Here is a 24455-nt window from a genome sequence, read left to right on the forward strand (position 1 = left end):
CATGAAGTTTCGTGGTGAGCCACAGCTACCATTTCTTACCCTTTTAACCTTAACACTTTTTAAAATGTTGTGTTGAGGTTTGAGTGTGTGGGGTTTTGATGAAAACTGGATCATAATATTTTTAGAGCTACACAAAATTTTTGAAACCAATAAATAAATTAATTGTATTTGAAACTTGAATTGGATGGTATTCTAAGTGTTCCAAAGGATGTGAAACTTCCTGGCGGATCAAAACTGTGTGCCAGACCAAGACTCGAACTCGGGACCTTTGCCTGTTGCGAGCAAGTGCTCTACCAACTGAGCTACCCAAGCATGACTCACAACCCATCCTCACAGCTTTCCTTCCGCCACTACCTGATCTCGTACCTTCCAGACTTACAGAAGCTCTCCTATGAAACTTGCATAAGAACTTCTGTGAAGTTTGGAAGGTAGGAAACTACGTAGTGGTGGAAGGAAAGCTGTGGGGACGGGTTGTGAGTCATGCTTGGGTAGCTCAGTTGGTAGAGCATTTGTCCACTAAGGACACAGGTCCCGAGTTTGAGTCTCAGTCCGGCACACAGTTTTAATCTGCCAGGAAGTTTCAGATCAGTGCAAATTCCACTGCAGAGTGAAAATTTCATTCTGTTCCAAAGGATATTTGCCCTGCCATTGCATGTATTTCAGAGCAGCCATCTTCTGACCCATGTGACAAGCAATAAAAATTTCCTTTTGAAAAACAGATACTAACTGAACCTTTCTTGGGTGATGCTGTAACCCGTTCACGTGCATGATCTGTGTAAAACATAGGCTGTAGTTCATAAAGATTCAGTGATGAAAGTACTGAAACTGAAGTTGCTGTAACTCTCATTATGTGTGCAATATGCTACACCACTTTTCATGAAAACTGGCAATGGCATTAAGGAAATCATTTGAAGTGAACAAAACTTTTTCCATACACAGGGTGATTTAAAAAGAAAGAACACTTTTCAGTTGTTTATTACAGACAAGCTATGAAAGATAGAAACACATTGCACATCACTCGAAAGTTTTATGTTTGCACAGACACTGTACCATTCACTTAACATGAGCTCCACACATTGCTCAAGAAACATTGAAACGGTAGTCCATTTCATTCCACACTCATATCAACAGGTCCCTGTTCATTGAATCTACAACAGCTTCAGCAATTCGATTTCTCAGTTCTTGAAGAGTAGCTGCCGTTGATGGGACAAAGATTCTGTCTTTTATGTAGTCCCACAGAAAAACATTGTGAAGTATGAGTTCTGGTGACCTGGGAGATCAAAAGCAGTGAACAATCAGGGTTGCCACAAGTTCTGGATATAAAGAAATATCAGGGAATTTCAAACATGTCAGGGACATCAAGCAAACATCAGCAAAATTTGGAAGAAAAAAAAACACTGGAAAAATCTTGTTTTTGTGTCAGTGGATGAAATTCTTTGTTTACTGAGATGTCAAGTATCATCACTGGCTGGGCGCAGCTGAGTATATGCATCGCTTCCCTACTCCCTCATTCTTAATGCTTCTCCCCTTCCTACCACTCCCCTCAGCTTGCAGTCAGTGCTGCCACCACTTCTTGCTGCTAGCCTACCAACTGTCACCGAAAGGCAGGGAGGTGTGGTATGTGTGGATCTGATTCTCAGAGATTGCTGACACAGCGGCTGGAGACAGCGGTCATGTGTCCATGAGCTGTATCTGATGATTGTGTGAATGTGTGTGCGCTCATTTTCTGACAAAGGCTATGGCCAAAAATTTAGTTGTGTGAGTGTGTCTTCTACATGGCTGTCTGCAGCTCGTCTATCATCTTTACAGTGAGATGTCCTCATTGGTATTGGTTCTCAGAGTATTTGTGCATGGTGTCTGTTGCATGGTGTGATCACTGTGTTCTCATCTCATCAACATGATGTCTGTGACACATGAATAGCTGGCCACATGAGTGGATTTCCGTGACTGGCCAAAACTGCAGGCCATTTCTTTGGGTAGCTCTAACAGATCGGGCCTGCCGATCTGAAGCTCATCATTTTCCACTAGTTTGCAGTCCCTGCCAATCAAATCTAGTCTCACCGATTTGTCCGCAGGCCGGGTCTATCTGCGTGTGGCGTAATGTGGCGGAGTTTTGTGTTTTATTCGTGGAACCAGGACTGTGGCACTCCTCAGCAGGCCAGAGGCCACAGGGATGGATTTCAGGAATTATGACCATCTCACCATAAGTACATTGTACAGTGTGATGTTTTATAGACATTGTATTTATTGTAGTACATTTTGGCACTTCGAAAGTAGTTTATATATTAGACGGTATGGACGATAAGAAGAAGAAAATTATGGCAGTCGCTGGTGGTTTGTACGCTATGTACTCGTATATTTCTCAAAAGAAAAATCACACAATACCTGTAAAATAATACACATAACACAGTGGATAATAACCAACAATAATGGACATAGTAGAGCCAACATTTTATTGACGGTCACTTATAGTGTTGGTTTATACAACTCTTCTCTGCCTTATACACTTCTTTCAAGAGGCCTACTTTTTTCTGAGGTTTTCTGAAAACTGTGAAGGTATTTTAAATCTGTCATGTGATTCCAAGGAAATGCGCACTTTTGTCACCAAATGAGTTTTGTTTTATTGAAATAAAATGACAGTGGTCTTAATGAAACACATATACAATTAGGCTAGCTTTCTCCATCTAAAAACAGTGCATTACAAAAAATGTTGATGTTAATACTTAAGATTTTTGTTCACATGGTGGAGAAATACAGAAGTCCTAACATAGTTTTGAGATCTCAAAATTTGAGAGGTAAAAATGCTAAAACTTGTCTGGAAACCAGGGAAATATCGGGGAATTTCACTTGGGGAAACTTGTAGCAACTCTGACGATAAATTGACTTTGCGCAAGTTCCAACACTTAAAATTATTTCTCTTGTGATGTAGTTGCCATGTTACTACAAACAAACTACAGCACATCTGTGTCAAAACTTTGAGCAGTCCTGTGTCGAGTGGCATCCGATATAGCTTTTGTAATACAAAAACAAAAAACATACGCAACAATAAAAGTAGGTTACACTTTTACTTGAAGCTTCACAGTCAAATAAGAGACTTCTTACCTCATAATGTCATATAAGGGAAACTTTAAATGTTTACTTCAACATTTAGTGTGTTGTTATCTTCCATTTGAGTCTGAAGTTCACACATGTTGCATGGTCAATATGAAGAATCTGCAAAGCAATGAAATCAAACATGCTTAATGGGTCTGTGTAAAAGGGAGAGCTAGGCTGTGGAAGAAGTGGTATTTCTTACATAGAAAAGACAGTTTGAGTGTTCCTTGCTGGACAAGTATTATCATTATTAAGAGTAGTCACAGATGAGATCAGTGGAGATCACTTTACCCTATCACAGTAGAAATTTGTCCTACATGGCATTCACCTATGTGATATTGCATTGATAATCCAACCTTTGTTCAAATTTTCTAACTTGGTTGTATTGCAGTCTTTGATGTCATTGAGACATGGAGTCGTATGAATAAAACGGATTATGTACTTTATTCTCAGAATTTCAGAGAACATTCTCAGCTTTGCATGAATAAACTGAATTGGAGAATATTCTTTGTTTGAGGATATTCTCAGGTTGAATAAAAGGATGACAAAGGTGCTCAATGTGAAGAACCTTCTCCAATTTCATATGAAGAAAAATACAAAAGTTTCTCACAAGCGGAGAAAATTCTCCAGTGTTTGAAGTTAGCTCTACAGCATACTTCGGGCTCAGTAAGTTCTGTTAAGATTAAGGTTTGCTGAGTCTTTTTAGCAAAAGTGGAATAATTTATTATGCTCAGAAAGCAAAAAAAGATATACATAGCTCCAACAAAATACTTAAGAGGGAAACTGTAGAAGTTTGTATGGCTTTGTCAACATTATTTAGCTGGAAAACTTACTTCCCAAAAATTGATAAAGAAGAGAGGGAGACCTTTCAAACAAAGCAAAAATGAAAACATTTTTGTTCTATTTACCAGTCCCAAGTTTTGACTTAGGTGTACACCAGTGAATTGTGTCATTGACATGTTCAGATGTTCATCATCATGTTTTCTCACAGCGTCTATTTTTGTTATGTTAGAGATAAGTATGCAGAGCCGAAAAATTAATAACTGATTTATTACAAATCTAGTGATCTGTTTCTCGTAACAAATGCACATGGGCAACTGCTTAAGTACCCAACACATGATTGGATCATTATTCATCATATTTGACCAAAATTATGTCCTGAAATGTATTCACAGCTACGAACAGGGCACCAATTTGTCATCATTCCATTATACAGCTGATGGTTGTCAACATTCGCAACTGCAAATACATTTCATGTATTTCGTAATGGCTGTAGTTGCCACAGGGCCCGTTCCTTCGGACATGCATGCATGTCCAAAGGAATATTGGATCATCTTTCTGAACAACACAGGCACTGCAATATTGTAAACTTATCTCATGTTAGAAAACTCTGACAGCATTACAGTTTGGAGCAGATGAAAATGTGAGGCATTCATAAGATTTGGTTCCAATAATGTGTTCACCTAACTTCAGTAACAAAAATGTTTTCCCCATGTTGAAAATTTGGTAACATTGTCAAAAAAAGCATTTTCATAAAGTATCCACAGTCATTATAATAATTTGTTGCCACAGATAAAAGTAAAATCAAAATGTAGTGCAACTCTTCCAGAACACAGTGATGCAAGTACTGCATTTGCACATTGAATAGTTTGCCTGTTTGAGTGGATTGAATGAAGTTTGAGATTATGTGTGTGTTCTGTGTCAGATGACACACGCAGAGAACCTTCTCAAAAAGAGGGGAGGTAGTAAGAAGGAACTCCCTCATCAGAGAATATACTTTGAATTTTTTATTCATGCAAAATTGAGAACTTTCTCAGAAAATGTTCTTTTGCTCCAAGAGTCTTTACGGAGAATGTTCTCTTTTTTATTCGTACAACCCATGATGATTCCTCTTCCTGTACCATTGCTGGAAAGTAACAATACTCAACATTGAAAGCTCTGCTGCAAACCTTAATATGAAGATAGATCCAGAAGTAAGACATAGAAATTATTTAATTTGTTGAATATATATAGACACACACCCAGATACTATACTTCATTGCCTATTCTTTGACCTGTGGGCTAAGTGACTCTAAGCCTTAGTCCTATTGAAGCTCAGATTTGAAAATTTGTTTTACATAGTCTTTTATCAGCTGGGCATATGACCAGGAGATATGGCTATGACTGAAGTGACACTTCGGTAGGCCAGACAGATAGAAATGTGCCAGTACTATGGTGTTACTGTATGGCAGGGACTAGGGTACCTCCCAGCAGAAAACTTTGCTTACAAAAATTGTATAATTTGTATAAGTGAACCATACTCCCCCCCTCCTCACCATGAACCATGGACCTTGCTGTTTGTTGGTGGGGAGGCTTGCAGACCTCAGAGATACAGATAGCTGTACCATAGGTGCAACCACAACGGAAGGGTATCTTTTGAGAGGCCAGACAAACATATGGTTCCTGTAGAGGAGCAGCAGCCATTTCAGTAGTTGTTGGGGCAACAGTCTCGATGATTGACTGATCTGGCCTTGTAACATTAACCAAAACAGCCTTGCTGTGCTGGTACTGCAAACAACTGAAGCAAGGGGAAACTACAGCCGTAATTTTTCCTGAGGGCGTGCAGCTTTACTGTATGGTTAAATGATGATGGCACCCTCTTGGGTAAAATATTCCGGAGGTAAAATAGTCCCCCCATTCGGATCTCCGGGCGGCACTACTCAGGAGGACGTTGTTATCAGGAGAAAGAAAACTGGCATTCTACGGATCGGAGTGTGGAATGTCAGATCCCTTAATTGGGCAGGTAGGTTAGAAAATTTAAAAAGGGAAATGGATAGGTTAAAGTTAGATATTGTGGGAATTAATGAAGTTCGGTGGCAGGAGGAACAAGACTTCTGGCCAGGCAAATACAGGGTTATAAATACAAAATCAAATAGGGGTAATGCAGGAGTAGGTTTAATAATGAATAAAAAATAGGAGTGCAGGTAAGCTACTACAAACAGCATAGTGAACGCCTTCATGTGGCCAAGATAGACACGAAACCCATGCCCACTACAGTAGCACAACAGGGTGTATATGACCCGGGACAACCAGGAGATCTGGGAAAAACCCGGGAATTTTTTCATCCAGGAGAAAACCGGGAAAAACCCGGGAATTTTTTAGAATTCCGGGAATTTTTCATTGTTTTAGTTTTCAGTTAAATTTTTGTAATTTTGACTGGTGTGAACCGATACTCTAACAAAGGATATTACTGTATCCGGCTACTGCAGACTAATACTGCAGCATTATAACATGAACGAGAGAAAAAAAACGAAAATAAAACTTAAATTCCAAAGGAAATGCGCCATATAAAATAACACAGTGCACGTACAAGCGTCTGCCAACAGCATAATGTGTCAAAGGCTTTAGGAAGGCTACTCAATGCTTCGTAACAACAAACTGCATCCGATGAACGTGACGTCACAACTGTTTACATTAGATTCATTTAAGCAGTTACGAGTGGGCTCATGCACACGGGCAGTTGAGTCGTATATGAGTAATACCTAAATGTGGCTATTGGCTGTGTAAGCAGCAGTGGCAGTAACCATCCACATGAGACACCCAGAAAAATTTTACTGGCGCTCCCAAGCTGCCAGATCCACGTGTGCGCAGCAGGCTCGGATCTAGTAAGGGGGGGGGGGGGGGGGAGGGGGACTGCAAACCATGGTATCTCAACTGGGTGGCAGTTTCAGGGGTAGGGGCAAATCTATGTTATTGAGGAAAAAAAGCTTGTTTCACAAAGCACCTAGCATCCAGCGCACGTCGGTTTATCGATTATTCATATGCTTTTGAAATGCACCCCTGCTGGTTTTTGGACATTTTTGAACACATTCTAAGTTGATTTCTGAATGCGTGTATAGTGTACGTGACGTCTCTGACAGGGTAACCCCCGTCGCATCTAGAAATGAACTTTTCTGCAGACAGAACTGGACGGGGCTATACGAGTTGAGCGGAATAAAGCCGAACCGGTGAATACCAACTGCTGCTTGTTTATGTGGTTGATTCAGTTTGCAAATGTTCAGCATTGTTATAATTACTAGCAAAATCCATATATTCAGACTACACGACTATCAGGAATAACAGGTAAGAAAGATTATGTATTGTCTTCTCGGTGTATCAAAGAAAGTGAAATTCTGACAGAAAATGTTTGGCCAGATTGCTACACTAGACAGGGCCAGTTGTAGTCCCTGGCTAGCAGCAGCTTAAGTTACATTCTGGGAGTAGCGCGGAAAACGCATTGTACGAACACGTCATAATGCCTAACTAGAGAATAATCGCTGGATAACTAAACCGGTGATTGTGTAAGGGTTAGTAAAGTTAACTGGAGAATGAGTTTTGACGTAGTAGTAATATTTACAGAATTAGTGATGACAAGATTGTTTGTTAGAACAAGGAAGGAGAAGAAATGGGGACATCACACAATTTATGGAAGAGTATGATGATTCCAAATTTATACAAAAATTTCGTTCTACTACTTTTCGGTCTCATGCATGATAAACTGGGGCGTATGAATGAAATGTGAAACTATTTCCTGACATAAAGCTTTTTGATTGTAATTGACCAAATAGGTATTTCGTATTGGTACTTCGTGAATTATATTGTTGTACTATAAAAATGATCATTATTGCCAAAACAGTCTGTCTGATTTGGTGTGTGTTACAATTGCTGCAATATTGGAAAGGCCTATTTTGTGTAATCCAGCACACGTGACAAAATAGACGTAATCAGATCGAGAAACCACATCCGTCTTGGATACTATTTGTATTAACAGCTTTTTCAGTATTAGACGACGACAATTCTATTTTTCAAGTAGCAAAACGTTTGACGAACTTTGATGAGGTAATAATTCTTTCGCACAAAGGAAAGCTCGCCCTGGAAAAAAAAAAAAAGGTTCAAATAGCACTAAGTACTATGAGACTTAACATCTGAGGTCATCAGTCCCCTACTTAAACCTAACTAACCTAAGGACATCGCACACATCCATGCCCGAGGCAGGATTCGAACCTGCGACCGCAGCAGTGGCGTGGTTCCAGACTGAAGCGCCTAGAACCGCTCGTCCACCGCGGCCAGCATGCCATGTAAAGCTGCAGCAAGATTAGAGAGAAAAGTCGCTAGGACCTAAGGATTGAAGAAATGTGTACTGTCCTGTGTGTCTCTTGTATTTACTGGTTTTAGGTATCCTATATTTAATTTTATGTCACACAGAAGAGCAAGTTATTAGCTAATAGGCAATAGAGAGTCCAGATTTTCTGAAGACTTCCTGTTATCCTGGTTACAAATAATCCCATCAAGTATTAATTGCGACTTTTTCTTATTTTTTTAGAGGGGCAGGATGTCAAACCGGCCGCCTGGTAGCAGGAGAGGCACTACAGGGCATTTTAATTTCCACTGTCCTGAAATAGTTTGATGGCATCCATTGCAAAATATACATGTTTGAGTTCCACAGAGTGAAATACAGTGACGCGCAGTATAGGAATGTTGTTTGAAGAGGTGTGGCACTGCACTTCAGCACACTAAAGACCAAATAACATGTCTTACATTTCCTCGAAGATATATGTTTTATGTATCAGGCTCCTCAGAAAGATGTGCACTACAAAATGAACTTACTTTTGAAAAGTTTTAATTTTTTGACGTCATGGTCCTCAGAGCATTCTGAGTTGTGTGTGTGTGTGTGGGGGGGGGGGGGGGGGGGGGGAGTGGTTTACGTGACCTGTGTTTACATCTAGTGATTTTTCTGTTTCCTCTTCATTACTGCTCTCACGTCAAATGAAAACAAGACGGATTTCTGTGGCTGGGAGCTATCAAGTGAATTAAAATACATTCACATAATTACGGAAGGCTAAAATATGTTACTAGTTTCAGATTTTATTTTATTTCCACCTTTCTGACAGTCAAGCATTAATCGCCTTGGAGAACAATTTTTGTCTGTTTGCTAAAGAAATTTGGCTTTTATTAAGCTTTCCTGCTGAGGCAGTAAATTCATTTGAAACAAAGTGTTTAATTCCACACTATTGGCTAGCTTCTACTGTTCGCTACATTTCAAGTGCAAGTTTTCATCTTCTAGCACGTATGGCATTATGACATAATAAAGAACCAAACATGAGATAATACAGTACTGGTACTCCAAGAAAATTTACGTCTCGAACAACATACCAAAAAGCTTAATATCAGGTTGAGGCCTACGTCATTGGGAATCTGGACATACGAATGTGCGCTTTAAGGCGAACTATGCATTTTAGTATGGTTCACGAAATTCCAACGCTCTTGGAGCATCCTCTGATGTCTTGTTTCTTTTATGACATTTTGTAAGTAAGATTTTTGAATGTTTCACACGTACGAACATACGGGCTTCCTACGTCACCGTAGCTGCACAAGCGTGGTGACGCCTCTTTATCTGGCACTCTCTGGCAACTGCTGAAGTGCATCTATTTCTAACAGGTCGCGGAAAAATATTGCGAATTGTGTTTCGAAAAGCGTTATTTTCAAAGTAAATTTCCTTTTATGCAAGATGAACTATGTGTGAGAATGTACAATGAATTTCTTAAATCACAGAGTGTTTGCCTCATTTAAAAATCAACTCTTTGATAACGAGCCATTTAGAAAAATTTTGAGCAGATTTATATCGGTATTAAAAATTTTACTGGCGTATTTGTGCAATGTATCTTAAAGGGTAACATGTCCTAAACAGATCAACATTATAGAAGAAAGCTTAGCTTCTCTTGTAGCTTATTAATCTTTGAGACAAATATTATATGCGGGAGCTTTGCTTTTTTTTTGTGGCAACACTCTTGTATAGTAACTTAAACCATTAACTTTTCCTGTTGGTGGAATTCAAATCTATACTTTCATAACACAAAAATATGTAGCATACGTGTTGCTGCATATCAAAGATCTTTCCAAAACGTGCTTTTCCCCCCTGAGTTTCATTTTCTAAAGTGCCGAGAAATTTTACGCTGCTGTATAAAACCATAACCATTCAAAGGATTGATAAGTTTTACAGTTCCGACGGAAAGTATACTGTCACTTAATCCAGAAAAAGTGTATTTTCACCCAGGAGAAAATTTATTTTTAACCGGGAGATCTGGGAAAAATCCGGGAATTTCTTTTTCCTTGTCTGCGTATACACCCTGTACAAGTTTATATGCCAACCAGCTTTGCAGATGACGAAGAGACTGAAGAAATGTATGATGAGATAAAAGAAATCATTCAGATAGTGAGGAGAGATGACAGTTTAAAAGTCATGGTGGACTGGAATCCAATAGTAGGAAAAGGAAGAGAAGGAAAGTAGTTGGTGAATATGGAATGGGGATAAGGAATGAAAGAGGAAGCCACCTGGTAGAATTTTGCACAGAGCATAACTTAATCATAGCTAACACTTGGTTTAAGAATCGTGAAAGAAGGCTGTGTACACGGAAGAGGTCTGGAGACACTGGAGAGATATATATATATATATATATATATATATATATATATATATATATATATATATATAATGGAAGGAAACATTCCACATGGGAAAAATTTTAGTCTTTAGATATGTCTGCTTGTGTCTGTATGTGTGGATGGATATGTGTGTGTGTGCGAGTGTATACCTGTCCTTCTTTCCCCCTAAGGTAAGTCTTTCCGCTCCCGGGATTGGAATGACTCCTTACCCTCTCCTTTAAAACCCACTTCCTTTCGTCTTCCCCTCTCCTTCCCTCTTTCCTGATGAGGCAACAGTTTGTTGCGAAAGCTTGAATTTTGTGTGTATGTTTGTGTTTGTTTGTGTGTCTATCGACCTGCCAGCGCTTTTGTTTGGTAAGTTTCATCATCTTTCTTTTTAGATATATTTTTCCCACGTGGAATATTTCCCTCTATTATATTCATATATATATATATATATATATATATATATATATATATATATATATATATATATATATATATATATACAGAGACATAGGAACGAGATTTTAAATTGTAAGACATTTCCCGGGGCAGATGTGGACTGTGACCACAGTTTATTGGTTACGAACTGTAGACGAAAACTGAAGAAACTGCAAAAAGATAGAAATTTAAGGAGATGGGACCTGGATAAACTGACTAAACCAGAGGTTGTACAGAGGTTCAAGGAGAGCATAAGGGAACAATTGACAGGAATGGGGGAAAGAAATGCAGTAGAAGAAGAATGGGTAGCTCTGAGGGATGAAGTAGTGAAGGCAGCAGAGGATGAATAGGTAAAAAGACGGGGGCTTGTGGAAATCCTTGGGTAACAGAAGAGATACTGAATTTAATTGATGACAGGAGAAAATATAAAAATGCAGTAAATGAAGCAGGCAAAAAGGAATACAAAAACGTCTAAAAATGAGATCGACAGGAAGTGCAAAACGGCTTGCGGGGATGGCTAGAGGACAAATGTAAGGATGTAGATGCATATATCACTAGGACGTAAGATAGATACTGCCTACAGGAAAATTAGAGAGACCTTTGGAGAAAAGAGAATCACTTGTATGAATATCAAGAGCTCAGATGGAAACCCAGTTCTAAGCAAAGAAGGGAAAGCAGAAATGTGGAAGGAGTATATAGAGGGCCTATACAAGGGAGATGTAGTGGAGGACAATATTATGGAAATGGAAGAGGATGTAGATGAAGATGAAATGGAAGATATGATACTGTGTGAAGAATTAGACAGAGCACTGAAAGGCCTGAGTCGAAACAAGGCCCCGGGAGTAGACAACATTCCACTTGAACTACTGATAGCCTTGGGAGAACCAGCCATCACAAAACTCTACCATCTGGTGAGCGAGATGTATGAGACAGGCAAAATACTCTCAGACTTCAAGATAAATATAATAATTACAATCCCAAAGAAGGCAGGTGTTGAGAGGTTTAAAAAATATCGAACTATCAGTTTAATAAGTCACAGCTGCAAAAGACTAACACGAATTCTTTACAGACGAATGGAAAACCTGGTAGAAACCAACCTCGGGGAAGATCAGCTTGGATTCCGTAGAAATGTTGGAATATATGAGGCAAAACTGACGCTACGACTCACTTAGAAGATGGAGTAAGGAAAGGCAAACCTACATTCTTAGCATTTGTAGACTTAGAGAAAGCTTTTGACAATGTTGACTGGAATACTCTCTTTCAAATTCTGAAGGTGGCAGGGGTCAAATACACGGAACAAAAGGCTATTTACAATTTGTACAGAAACCAGATGGCAGTCATAAAGAGTCAAGGGGCATGAAAGGGAAGCAGTGGTTGGGAAGGGAGTGAACAGGGCTGTATCCTATCCCCAATGTTATTTGAGCAAGCAGTAAATGAAACAGAAGAAACATTTGGAGGAGGAATTAAAATCCATTGAGAAGAAATAAAAAAATTTGAGGTTTGCCGATGACATTGTTATTCTGTCTGAGACAGCAAAGGACCTGGAAGGTTTGCCAATGACATTGTAATTCTGTCTGAGACAGCAAAGGACCTGGAAGAGCAGTTGAACGGAATGGATAGAGTCTTGAAAGGAGGATATAAGATGAACATCAACAAAATCAAAACGGGATAATGGAATGTAGTCGAATTAAGTCGGGTGATGATGAGGGAATTAGATTAGGAAATAAGACACTTAAAGTAGTAGATGAGTTTTGCTATTTGGGGAGCAAAATAGCTGATGATGGTCGAAGTAGAGAGGATATAAGATGTAGGCTGGCTATGGCAAGGAAAGCCTTTCTGGAGAAGAGAAATTTTTTAACATCGAGTATAGATTTAAGTGACGGGAAGTCTTTTGTGAAAGTATTTGTATGGAGTGTAGCCATGTATGGAATTGAGACATGGACAGTAAATAGTTTATACAAGAAGAGAATAGAGGCTTTCAAAATGTGGTGCTACAGAAGAATGCTGATGAGTAGATGGATAGATCATGTAACTAATGAGGAGGTACTGAATTGAATTGGGAAGAAGAGGAATTTGTGGCACAACTTGACTAGAATAAGGGATCGGTTGGTAGGACATGTTCTGAGGCATCAAGGGATCACCAGTTTAGTATTGGAGCACAGCATGGAAGGTAAAAAATGAAGAGGGGGACCAAGAGATGAATACACCAAGCAGATTCAGAAGGATGTAGGTTGCAGTAGGTACTTGGAGATGAAGAAGCTTGCACAGGATAGGGTAGCATGGAGAGCTGCATCAAACCAGTCTCTGCACTGAAGACCACATCAACAACCATACTTTTCAGGTTTTTCTTTCATGAAGACTGTGTAGGGGCACCTGTCACGGAACAATGACAATATTTCGTTAGTAACAGTGTGCATTCCAGCAGAATAATATCTTGGCAGTAATTCATTCATTTTATCAAATACTTCTTGTATTGCAGCAAACTTGTCATGTTCCATGCACCCATTTTGCATCTCTCTGTCATCAAATCTTACTATTTTAGTAAGTTGATGGAATCTAGTTCTACTCATAGCTGCAGTATAAACAAATCTTCCTCAAGTGTTGGGCCATAAATCACGAATAGGTGACTCACTATTCCCCTCCTTCACAATAACAATATGTAGCCCTATATACGCTATGAATTCAAGTCTGTCTGTTTTGGGTAAATTCTGTCACAAAGCGTCTGCATTGGTATGCTTTATTATGATGATAACAATTTCTGGAGAAGTAATCATTTCAAGTGATTCTCTTATAGTTCATACTTTACCTTCACTTCTTATGCCGTCTTGCTCTTTTACTATGTTTTGTGCTGCCTGCCTTGTGTTATGAAAATGTTTGGACGTAAGAACTTTTCCAGTGGCTGTAAAATACTTCTCACTGACCTTGCCAGTGGCGTCATCATCCGCTACAGATGAAATAATAAAAAACAATAAAGATTTTTATCATAATTTTAAAATATGAAATATCGATCTAAAGTACAATATTTACAAAAGTACCCTCCGCCTTCCCCATCCCCCTTTGATACTCGTAAGGGTTAAGGAGTAAATATATTGGGAAGTGAGTGACGAATTCCATACTCCTTAAAAGGCTTCAGCAAGATGTATGGTTATCTAATTCTTACTGCTCACATGTGCTGAACAAACACTGTATTTAGTATAGGTGAACAACCCCAGACAGTTATTCCATAAGACAACAGGAAGTGAAAATAAACCCCAAATACTTTAAAACTTTTGTCTTTAAATCAACAGAATTGAGAGAAGCTTCTGAGGGCAAACATACAGAACTGAGCTTCTTGATTAGTTCATCTACATGTTGACTCCATTTTAACTTGTTATCCAACTGGGCTCCAAGGATTTTTGCATGGGATGTTTCAGCTAGTGTAGAACCATTAATGTCTCTTCTGGTGCTAACAGGTCATCATTGCTTCCTCGAAACTGCATAATATGACTCTTTATGAGATTGAAGCTTAAACTTTTTGATGTGAGCCACTTGTAGATCTGTTCAATTATCATCAGAGCTGTGTCCACTAAGGTTGAGTTTCAGCCCTTGATTAGTATGCTTGTGTTTGTTATCAACCAACACTGCAGTTTTTGAACTGCTCTTTAAAGTCATTGGAAGATCATTTACTTAGGTGAAGAATAAAAGTGGGCCCAGTACTGATCCTTGTGGCACCCAACACTTTATGTTCCCCCATTCTAAGGTTTCATGCCTGTGATACTGTGTGTCAAGAACATCGTCTGCTTTCTGTTATGAAGACAAGACTTCATCCATGCACGGGTGACACTATTAATGCCATTACATATTAGTTTGCCAAGTACAGTTTTGTGATTCAAATAATCAAAGGCCTTGGAGAGGTAACAGAATATACTAATAGCATAAATGTTCTTGTTTATCTCTGATAGCAGTTCATTTGTGAAGTCTTTTATTGATTTTTCTGTGGAGAATCCTACACAGAAGCCAATATAAAAGGCAGAGAAATGCATCCACACCAACCAGCCCTTCTGTAATTTGGATGTGTAGTGTTATGATTTTTCTCCAGTCACAAACCTTTCCAGAAGTCATACTCACATAGCACATTTGAGTGCCCAAGAACTGCCTTCATCCTCTGGTCCCTGTAGTCATTCACTGGTACTGAGACACCCAGTAGAAGATGACTTTTACAAAGTGGAGTTCCTTATGCAGAGGCTTGTACACTGTCTCATATGAAATGTTGAACTGCTCAGCTCAGTTTCATAGACAAATCTTACTGCCACATACAATCACCTGCTCAATTTCCTGTCACAGTTACTTGCACCAATGTGGCTCATCAGCAGTGCAGATTTAACATACAGCAAAAGATGTGCACCACCTAATAGTCCTAGACAGTGTGTCCTTCACACTCCCTCAACATTTCAGTGTGAATGCCACTTTATTTTAATACTTTCACCCACAACAAATGCACCACAGCATGTTGCTCCTTACTTGTGAATGACTATACCACATGTGGCAATGTTGCTCATTACCTGATGTTGACATTACCAGGTCAAGGGCAGCTCCATTTTACAGCATCACATGTGGTATTGGGAGTACTTGTCTCTCAATTACCGGTTTCCTAACAACAATAGTGCATTCTCATGGTCATTCAGAGAATGCTGCATTCAACAGTGCCAAATGTGGAAGAGGTTACAATACAGACTATATTTTGATTAGGGAGGTAGTAACTGCCTAGTCAAACAAACTGGTAGGAAAAGGGATGCACAAAACTGACATTCTCCTATTTCTCATGAAATCAGAACAGTTGCTGAACCCAACTGCTTCCTGTTTAAACCTCATTTTACCTTTACCAGGCACTGGTGACAACTTTACCAAAGAGTTAAATTGCTAATTACCCCATTACAAGCAGATCTCACCAACCATCAAACTATGGAAAATTTAGGCACTTAATGAAGTGCATATCACTCTCGCATGTACTTTATGGTTGTTCTACTTAAAATATTACTGGGCTATCTGAAAAAGCAGCAGGCCTCTGTTGAAGGTTTAATGTGAGTGCTGATTGACACAAGGATGGAAAAGTGGCTGAAACTAATCTGTAACATACAAACCAAACAAAACAGTAAAGGACTGCAGAATAACAGTGTTTGAGTCATGCATACAGTTCACATCATCTTTCCTCCTTGTTATTTTCACAGTCTAACAATTTATTTTGTCTTCTTATTTATCTACCTTCTAACGTTTTGACAACTAAGAGTGTGTGAACTGTATGTGCAAACTTCCCACTTCTCTTATATGAGTCGACTTACTTGGTGTACACAGCCGATCTTCTTCTCTGGATAGCTGGCTTCTGGAATCTCTATAAACTTCTTCTCCGAAGAATGATGCTAGTTACAGGAACCTTAAAGATGCCAGTGTATAAAACGTTAACCATTCAAAGGATTGGTAAGTTTTACAGTTCCGAGGAAAAATCTATGGAAAACCTACTGTCACTTAGCACAAAAAATGTGTATTTTCAGCCAGATATTTTTTAAATGGGATATCTTGGAAAAACCCAGGACTTTTTTTTTTCCTTGTCCGCGTGTACACCCTGTGAGAGCACTTCCTCTTTCCATTCTGGTAGGTACGCCACTTTATAAAACATTCCTATTTTTTAGGCCACAGGTCGTCCTATCTCCATGTAGGTATGCCTGTCCTTTAAATTTAGTAAATGCCAGGTACGTCCCCCTTATCCTTTCTGAGTAGGCCTCACATTTCATTACCCTAGTATATGTTTCTATATGTACTATAAGTATTTTCTGGTAAAACTACAAGTCTACACTACACTTCGCATTCACTTCTTGATATATCATTTAATCCCTAGAGTCCTCCTCTACTTCTCAACTTCTATACTCTTAGTAGATACTATGTCTAACTATAGTTCAAGTCCTACTGTTCATCAATGTTCAGAGTATTTATTATACTGACTTTTCTTAAATGACTATCACAATCAATTCACATTCGTTTTCTGCACTCACTCTTCCTTCTTATGTATACTTGATGTAAAATCATCCTAGTTTTTATATAATTATGTATGCATGTATGTTTTTGCCCCACCCCCCCCCCTCCCCCATGTACACACATTCTTACCCTTACAACTCCTGGCGATTCTCACATTGCAACAGGTTTCTAATCTGTAATTTCAATCTTTGTGTATAAGGGTATTCTTGTGCGTATGTGGATGTGTGTTCGTGTAGTCTGATTCTTCAGCCTTCTTATCTAAAGATAAGATGTAGGTTATTAGAAACCACAGAAACAAGGAAGGACTTCAGCAATAGAAGTTTGTGGATATGGAAAAATGGAAAAAATAGATGGGTCCTCAAATGAGAAGTAAGAAAGGAAAAAAAAATAGATATGGTTGCTAAGATCTAAGAAGAGAGAGAAGATAGCTCCAAAGACAGGAAATCCTTACCACCCTCCTTCCCCAGGATCCCTACCCCTCAGGTACTTGAGTGAGATGCCGGAGGTGGTTTGGTGTTAAATCGTCTCCTACAGTATGGATATTCCCACCTTCACCCTTGAAGTCCCCGAAGGAAATCTTAGCAACCCTATGGAAACGGCAAATGGTGAAGAATCGGGCACACTTGGTTGTGAGGGTTGTCTGAAAGGTGTGATGTGTGTTTTGTGTTAGCCATGGTTTATTTGTTCTTGTAAACCATGTTTTTATCTACAACCTCCACCCCTTTCAAACTTAATACAAACCCTCCCGTTTATGTCACATCTCACAAAAGGTATAAAATATTCTATACAAAATGGGAAATCTATATACTATGGTATATTAGTTGTTCAATTAGTCACACAATATTATATTTTCTACAAACATAATTGTCCATTCAGTTCACTTTATCTAAGTATCACTTTTTACCTGTGATTAATCTAGGATTGTTTTTTATTTGACTGTCATATCCGGTTTTCTAAGATATAAGATTACAAGATAGTTTAAGATTTTAGGAATAGATGACAGAATAGTTTAAGATTTTAAAGGCATTTGGTGCAGTAAAGTTGTTTCGGAAGAAACACTGAAAACAACTCGGGATCTGACGGTCGTCACTCCGCCGGTTAACTCAGAATTTTTAACGTCAGTGGGGGATAGAAAACAGCATAATTTGATAGGAATTCGGTGCAGAAAAACTATTACGGAAGAAACACCGAAAATAACTCGGGATCCGATGGTCGTCACTCCGCCCCATAACTCAGAACGTTAACGTCCCTGGGGGTTATTTGACGCTGCTCGGGTTCCATGGATCTGATATTAACTTTTCTTGTGCACTGGCAGACCAGTATTTCTCTTTAAACTTCTTTTGAAAGTCTCCCCATGAAGAAAAATTCTCAATATTTACAGTTCCCCATTTGGATGCGTCTCCTACAAGGTAATCCACAGCAAATTCAATCTTTTTAGAATCTTCCCAATTTTTCGGTAAAGCTTGGTTAAATCTTTTCAAAAAATGTATCAGATGTACCTCTCCATTGGGTTAAATTAAGGGAATTGTCTCAATAACTCTGAATAAGCTTCCCATTGCAAATTAGTAACTACTTCACTGGTTAACACCACGTTAGGTGAAGTTACTTGTTTTTCTACTTGTTCCTGGATAAGTTTGAATTTTCTCCAGAGTTCGTCTATGCCCTTCCTGGTATCAGTAAGTTCAGAAGAAGCCATAGAGGACAAGTTCCCGGATGTTATTCTCTCGGTAAATTTTTTTTCTATAATTTCTTCGACTTGTTCTTCCAAACTACTTACATTTACAATATCAGAGTTTGCTATTTTCTCTTTAAAGCTTCTTTCTATGTTATCCACTTGTGTACTTATACCTGTAATTTGCGATTGAATTACAGGCATTAACTCTCACTGCTTATGTACACTTTTTTTTAAAGTACTCAGTCGAAAGATCCTAATTTTTCATTGATTTCTGATTCTACATTATTCCACCTGTCCTCAATCTCAAATTCTAACTTTTTTGATAACTCTTGGAAATTATCATTCTGTTTATTACTAAGGTCAGTGAACATTTGATTTACATGAATGTGCAGGGAACTAGTCAATTCATTCTGTAAATCTATCTTAACATTCTCTACATTTTCTACTTTAGTATTTAAAGCATTGAATTCAGTCTTAAAATCTCCCATGCCTTCACATAGATTACTAAATTCTTTACCTTGTGACTCTACCTTGGCACTTAACAATCTTAAAGTTTCATACTGAACATCCAACTTAGCATTTAAAGTTCCACTCTGAGCATCTAATTTAGCATTTAAAGTTGTACTCTGGTCATGTAATTTAGCATTTAACAGCAGACTCAGCATTTAAGGCTTCATTTAATTGAGTTTTGATTACATTTACCAACTTAGACCAGTCTGGCCCTTCTTTTACTAATTTGCATAGCCATGACTGGTTCTGAAGTTTCCCCAACTTGCTGTTCGTTATCCGTATTTTTACAGGCTTTAGACCTTGTGAGCATTTAACTTCAAGTATAATAACTACACTAATAAAGTTCACTCAATAGTTTGTATCACTTCTTGCTAAGGTACTAAAGTTTTGTTTTGCACTCACCCGGCGTACACTTCTCGCAGGGTAGGGGAGCGGATGTGACGGCAGGTCAGTACCGGTGAACAGCAGTTGGTGCCAGCGACGTCGGATGTAGGCTGGTTTCCACAACTGTGTCCCCGTGATGCGTGTGAGAGCTGTATACTCCCTGCACCAGATCTTCTTAGTCGTTTCGCTCTAGGCGTATCTCTTCTTAGTCTAATATGTCGAGATCTTCTCTCTGGTTTTTAACATTGTGACTTTCTTACATCTTCTCCTTTTTTACATTCACAAATTTTCTCCATCTGACACTTTAGGCTTAATTCAATTTCTTGGAATGATTCTTTTGTCTCATTATGCTCAGTTGCTGTGGCAACACATGATAACTTCTTATCTCGTTTTTGTCACAGAATTCCTTTTTTCCTTCGGTCCTTTCACACCGGTCACCACATTCTAACGTTTTGATGACTAAGAGTGTGTGAAGTGTATGTGCAAACTTCCCACTTCTTTTATACAAGTCGACTTACTTGGTGTACACAGCCGATCTTCTTCTCTGGATAGCCGGCTTCTGGAATCTCTATAAACTTTTTCTCCGAAGAATGATGCTAGTTACGGGAACCTTAAAGACTTTCTCTCTACTTGCATAATAATTATGTACTCGAAGAATACTTTTAAATAACTGTCGGTATATTTGAGCTTCATAAAGACCAAAATTCTCTCTTCACTCATAAACATTGGAATTCTTGTAAGCCACTCGTATCGTCTCACATTAGAAACAGCTTTATGTACATTTAGCAAAGAGTTGGCTTAACAACCACAACTCTTATTACAAACAAATCGTAAAATACGTCTTGCCTCCAGCAAATCCAACATAAGAGTTTTTTTTTCAGACTTCAGGATCTCAGTTGTTCTTGTTATTTATAACAATGGTCACTGATACGATTAGCACGGAATAACCTAGAAGTTCCACAGTTCTTCCCTATACTTTCACTAGAACTTCCATGGATCGCCCGACAAGTACTTGTCAGTGCCATTTGTCCGCCACGTCTACCTTCTGCTCGCGACTGATTTCACACCTGCACACACAAACATGTCAGTCACAGTAGGTAGGATTCTAGCATCCCACTCTCACATCTAAAATATTGCGTGTTCAAGATGGTAGTAGGTCGAGTGGTTCTAGAATTTATGCAGAAATTCTCGAAACATTACAACCTCCTTTCATTTCACGGTCAAACACCTATCAATGTGCACTTGCTTTTCCAGTATCTCTTTTGTGTTAAACGTAATGTTCTGTTTTATTGTTCTGTATGTCATAGATTTTATTTTCATTAAGATTTGTTGACATCTTTAAAAGTTTTTTGTCAGTAGCAGTAGTACTTTTACAAGGGGAAGTCAAATGAAAGCCTTAAAAGTGTAATTGAAACTCGAAATTTCACATCATTTTCTGCAAGATTTCAGTAGTGTTACGAGTGTTGTAAAGAATGACCTACAGGTGGTAGCATACTACAGACAACCAAACAGGCACAATACAAGTTCAAAATGGCTGCACCACTTAAGATGTGCACCAAGGAAGAAAAGTGTTCTTTCATATGTTTTCTGAGCAGTGAAGGTTCGAAACCTAGTGAACTCCATCGGCGAGTGAAGGTCTAGTATGCTGATGCATATCTATTGCTGCAGCAAGTGAAGTGGAGTAGAAATGGCATAACTTATGTGACAGATTCTCAGCACCCAGGTCAGGCACACTGCATTGTGAGACTAGAGTCAACTGCAGCTGTTGAAGCCATTGTGATGGAAAATTGCCATGTTGTTGTGGATGAAAGAGCTACAAATCTGAACATTAGTATAGCTCAGCACATGGCGTCATTCATGAAGCACTTAAGTTTCACAAAGTGCGTTCAAGATTGGTGCCACAGCAGCTCATGCCAGAACTGTAGAACTTCCATGGTGCTTTGAAGCTGAAGATGATTGCTTCTTCATAAAAATTGTTACAGGAGACTAAACTTGAGTGCACTACCACCAACCTGAAACAAAGAGCCCAAGCAAGGAATGGTGCCATTCCTCATCACCAAAACTCAAGAAGTCCCGGATGCACCTACTGACACTCTTTTGGGAAAAAAAAGGTTTTGTCTTGGAACACTACACAACTAGAGGAAATGCCATCACCAGTGCATCGTAGTCCAATATGTTAAAAAGTCAGCTTCAGCTTGCAATAAGATCAAAGTGACATGGATTTCTGACTACAAGTGTCATTTTGCAACACGACAATGCTCAGCCTCATACTGCTCGTGCAGCACTTGCAGCCATCAATGACCTGCACTTTGATATTCTGCTACATCTTCCATACACATCAGACTTTGCACCAAGTTTCTACCACATGTCTGGATCACTCAAAGAGGTGATGGGAGGAACGATTTTTTTTTCACCATCCCATGGACTTCCTAAATGCTGGAGGAAGTGTCTTGAATGACAGGGAGACTATATTGAAAAATTATGCACTTGTTTTTCACTTTTGGTCAGAATTTTTTTTTTTTTTTTTTTTTTTTTTTAATATTTAAGATTTTCATTTGACTTGACTTCTTATTATAATTCCAATTAAATCTTTAACATTATTTATGTGTCATGCACCTTATTTACATCATGTTTTTCCTATTATTGTCTGGTGTTCTTTCTTTCATGACAGCCATTTCGTGGTTCAGTTTATCTGACCTAGTTTACAACCCTACCGGGCCTGATAACGTCCTTCCCCATATGTTCTGTCAATATTTTAAAATGTAATGACAAAATTTTTGAATTATTTCCTTAGTGTGAATCCTGTTACTGGCTGCTATGAACCACCAAAACCAGATCCAACTGCTGGAATGTCTGATGAACAAAAAGAATATGAGGCCATGCAGCTTGTTAACATGATGGATCAACTAACGAGGTAAGTGGACTGATTCACTGCATTCTCAATAAACTTCTCAGAGCAGTAGTCCAGTTGGTTGTTTCTGTCAGCTAGGTTAGGTAGACCTCTCAAAAAATCGAGTTGTCTCTATGAAACTTTGCAGTGGTGTTAGTCCTCCTCTGCATATTTACTGTTCAATGTACTACAGTTTTCCCAATGGTGGCTAGACTTGGTGAAGATCTTGGTTGTATAAGTCTACATTTTGGCTAATCAGGAGATGTTCCACCTTGAAATTTTGGAGTGTCTTCCATGCTGTGATTTCCTCATCTGAGGAAAAAACAAGAAGTCATTGGGTGCTGTGTCAGAAGAATACAGGAGGTGAGGCAAAATTGATAGCTCAAAGAAAAAGCATGTGCAACTGTCTCCTTTACTGAATGAGTTGGACCATTGTCAAGGAGCTAAAACACCATCCTAGGACAACTTCTTGGAACACTTCATCTTGATAGCCTCCAATAACATTGTCAGGAGGTTTTGGTAGCATGTTCCTGTGTCCATTTGCTCTTCAAAAGTATAATCTTTTAGTAACACTCCATTGCAGTCCCAATAACATTGTCAGGAGGTTTTGGTAGCATGTTCCTGTGTCCATTTGCTCTTCAAAAGTATAATCTTTTAGTAACACTCCATTGCAGTCCCAGAATGCTCTCAGCATCTCTTTGTCCAATGATGGTGTACTCTTTGCCTCTTTTGGTGGTGGTGAATTCAAGTTTCCATTGTGTGCTGTGCTCTTTTATCTCACAGTCATAATGAAACACCCAGCACTCATTCATTATGATTAGTTGGTAAAAGAAATCATGTAGATTGGCTTGACATAGCTTAAACATTTCTGCTTCTACCTTGTTCATTAGCCTCTTGGAATGAGTGTGAACAATTTTGGAACCCAGTAGGTGGCAACCTTTGTCACAGACAGGATGTTATGCAAGATGTTGGAAAGTGATCTGTGATTGATTTTCATTTTTTCCACTTGAATTGTGACATAGCAGCCATCAAGCACCAGAGCTCGTATGTCTGTTGCAATTCCTGGTTCTTCACAAGGAGATGGTCTGCCACTTTGTTCTTCATCATTTGGACTTGTTTGATCACATTGGAAGCACCTGTGCAACCTAACCGCCATGTTATATGATTCACCGTGTTATATGATTGTGTGTTGTTGTACATGTCCACGAACTTCGCATGGATTGTTGCAGCTTTGTTCACCTTCTAATGCAGAAAACAAGGTACCACATTATTCTCCATTTCATTGATGAGCAGTACCAGTTTGTTTCGACTCCCATAGCAGTGTACTACAGTACTGTGGCATGGTGATTACAATGTGTGCCAGTACTGTTAACGTTTGTCTGCAATCAGACAAAAATTAATTGCATAACTTTATTAGTTTAAGCTGATGAATAGAACTTTATGACATTCCTTTAAAAGATGCAACACAATTTATTTTGCTTCATCACCTTGTGCAGTTATGCAGAGCTGGAAAATTTGTTTAAGCTAATTGATTAAAATCTGTTAAACTCACTTCAGTATTAATTTCTAGATACTGTAAAAACTTTACAGTGTAGCTGTTATCTACATATGACTAATTATCCAACACATTCAGACACAACACTATTCTCGTAATTGCTGCCAACAAACAATAACAACTGTCTCTTCTATTTGTTTTTATGTTTGTAGTTTTCCATCATTCATAGTTTCTTGCTAACAATGTTGCAGTACCCTGCCCCTTGGAACTGTGCATAAACATCAACTTTTTGGGGCTGTAAATAATAACTTTCAATGCTTCATAATGGTAGTCCTCTCTTTCATTTATGATAGGTATGCAAAATTTGAAAACATTTATTAAAATAATAATAAAAATAATGATAATAATATGATAGGCATTCAATAAGTAATGCAACACATTTTTCTGAAAGCAGTATAATTTTGTTCAAGATTTCGATACACCATATTATTCCCTACTCATTTGGCTAAAAAACC

General features: G+C 38.6%; 1 protein-coding gene across 1 annotated transcript in view; it reads left to right on the top strand.

The window, feature by feature from the left end:
- The window catches only part of LOC124804848 (synembryn-A), a 133519-nt gene that overhangs the window by 100269 nt on the left and 8795 nt on the right, over positions 1-24455 (top strand). The window contains exon 9 of the mRNA XM_047265199.1: positions 22350-22469. Coding sequence (XP_047121155.1) covers positions 22350-22469 — 120 coding nt within the window. The remainder of the gene's footprint in view (positions 1-22349; positions 22470-24455) is intronic.

The sequence above is a fragment of the Schistocerca piceifrons genome, chromosome 7, assembly GCF_021461385.2.
Source record: "Schistocerca piceifrons isolate TAMUIC-IGC-003096 chromosome 7, iqSchPice1.1, whole genome shotgun sequence".
NCBI lineage: Eukaryota > Metazoa > Arthropoda > Insecta > Orthoptera > Acrididae > Schistocerca > Schistocerca piceifrons.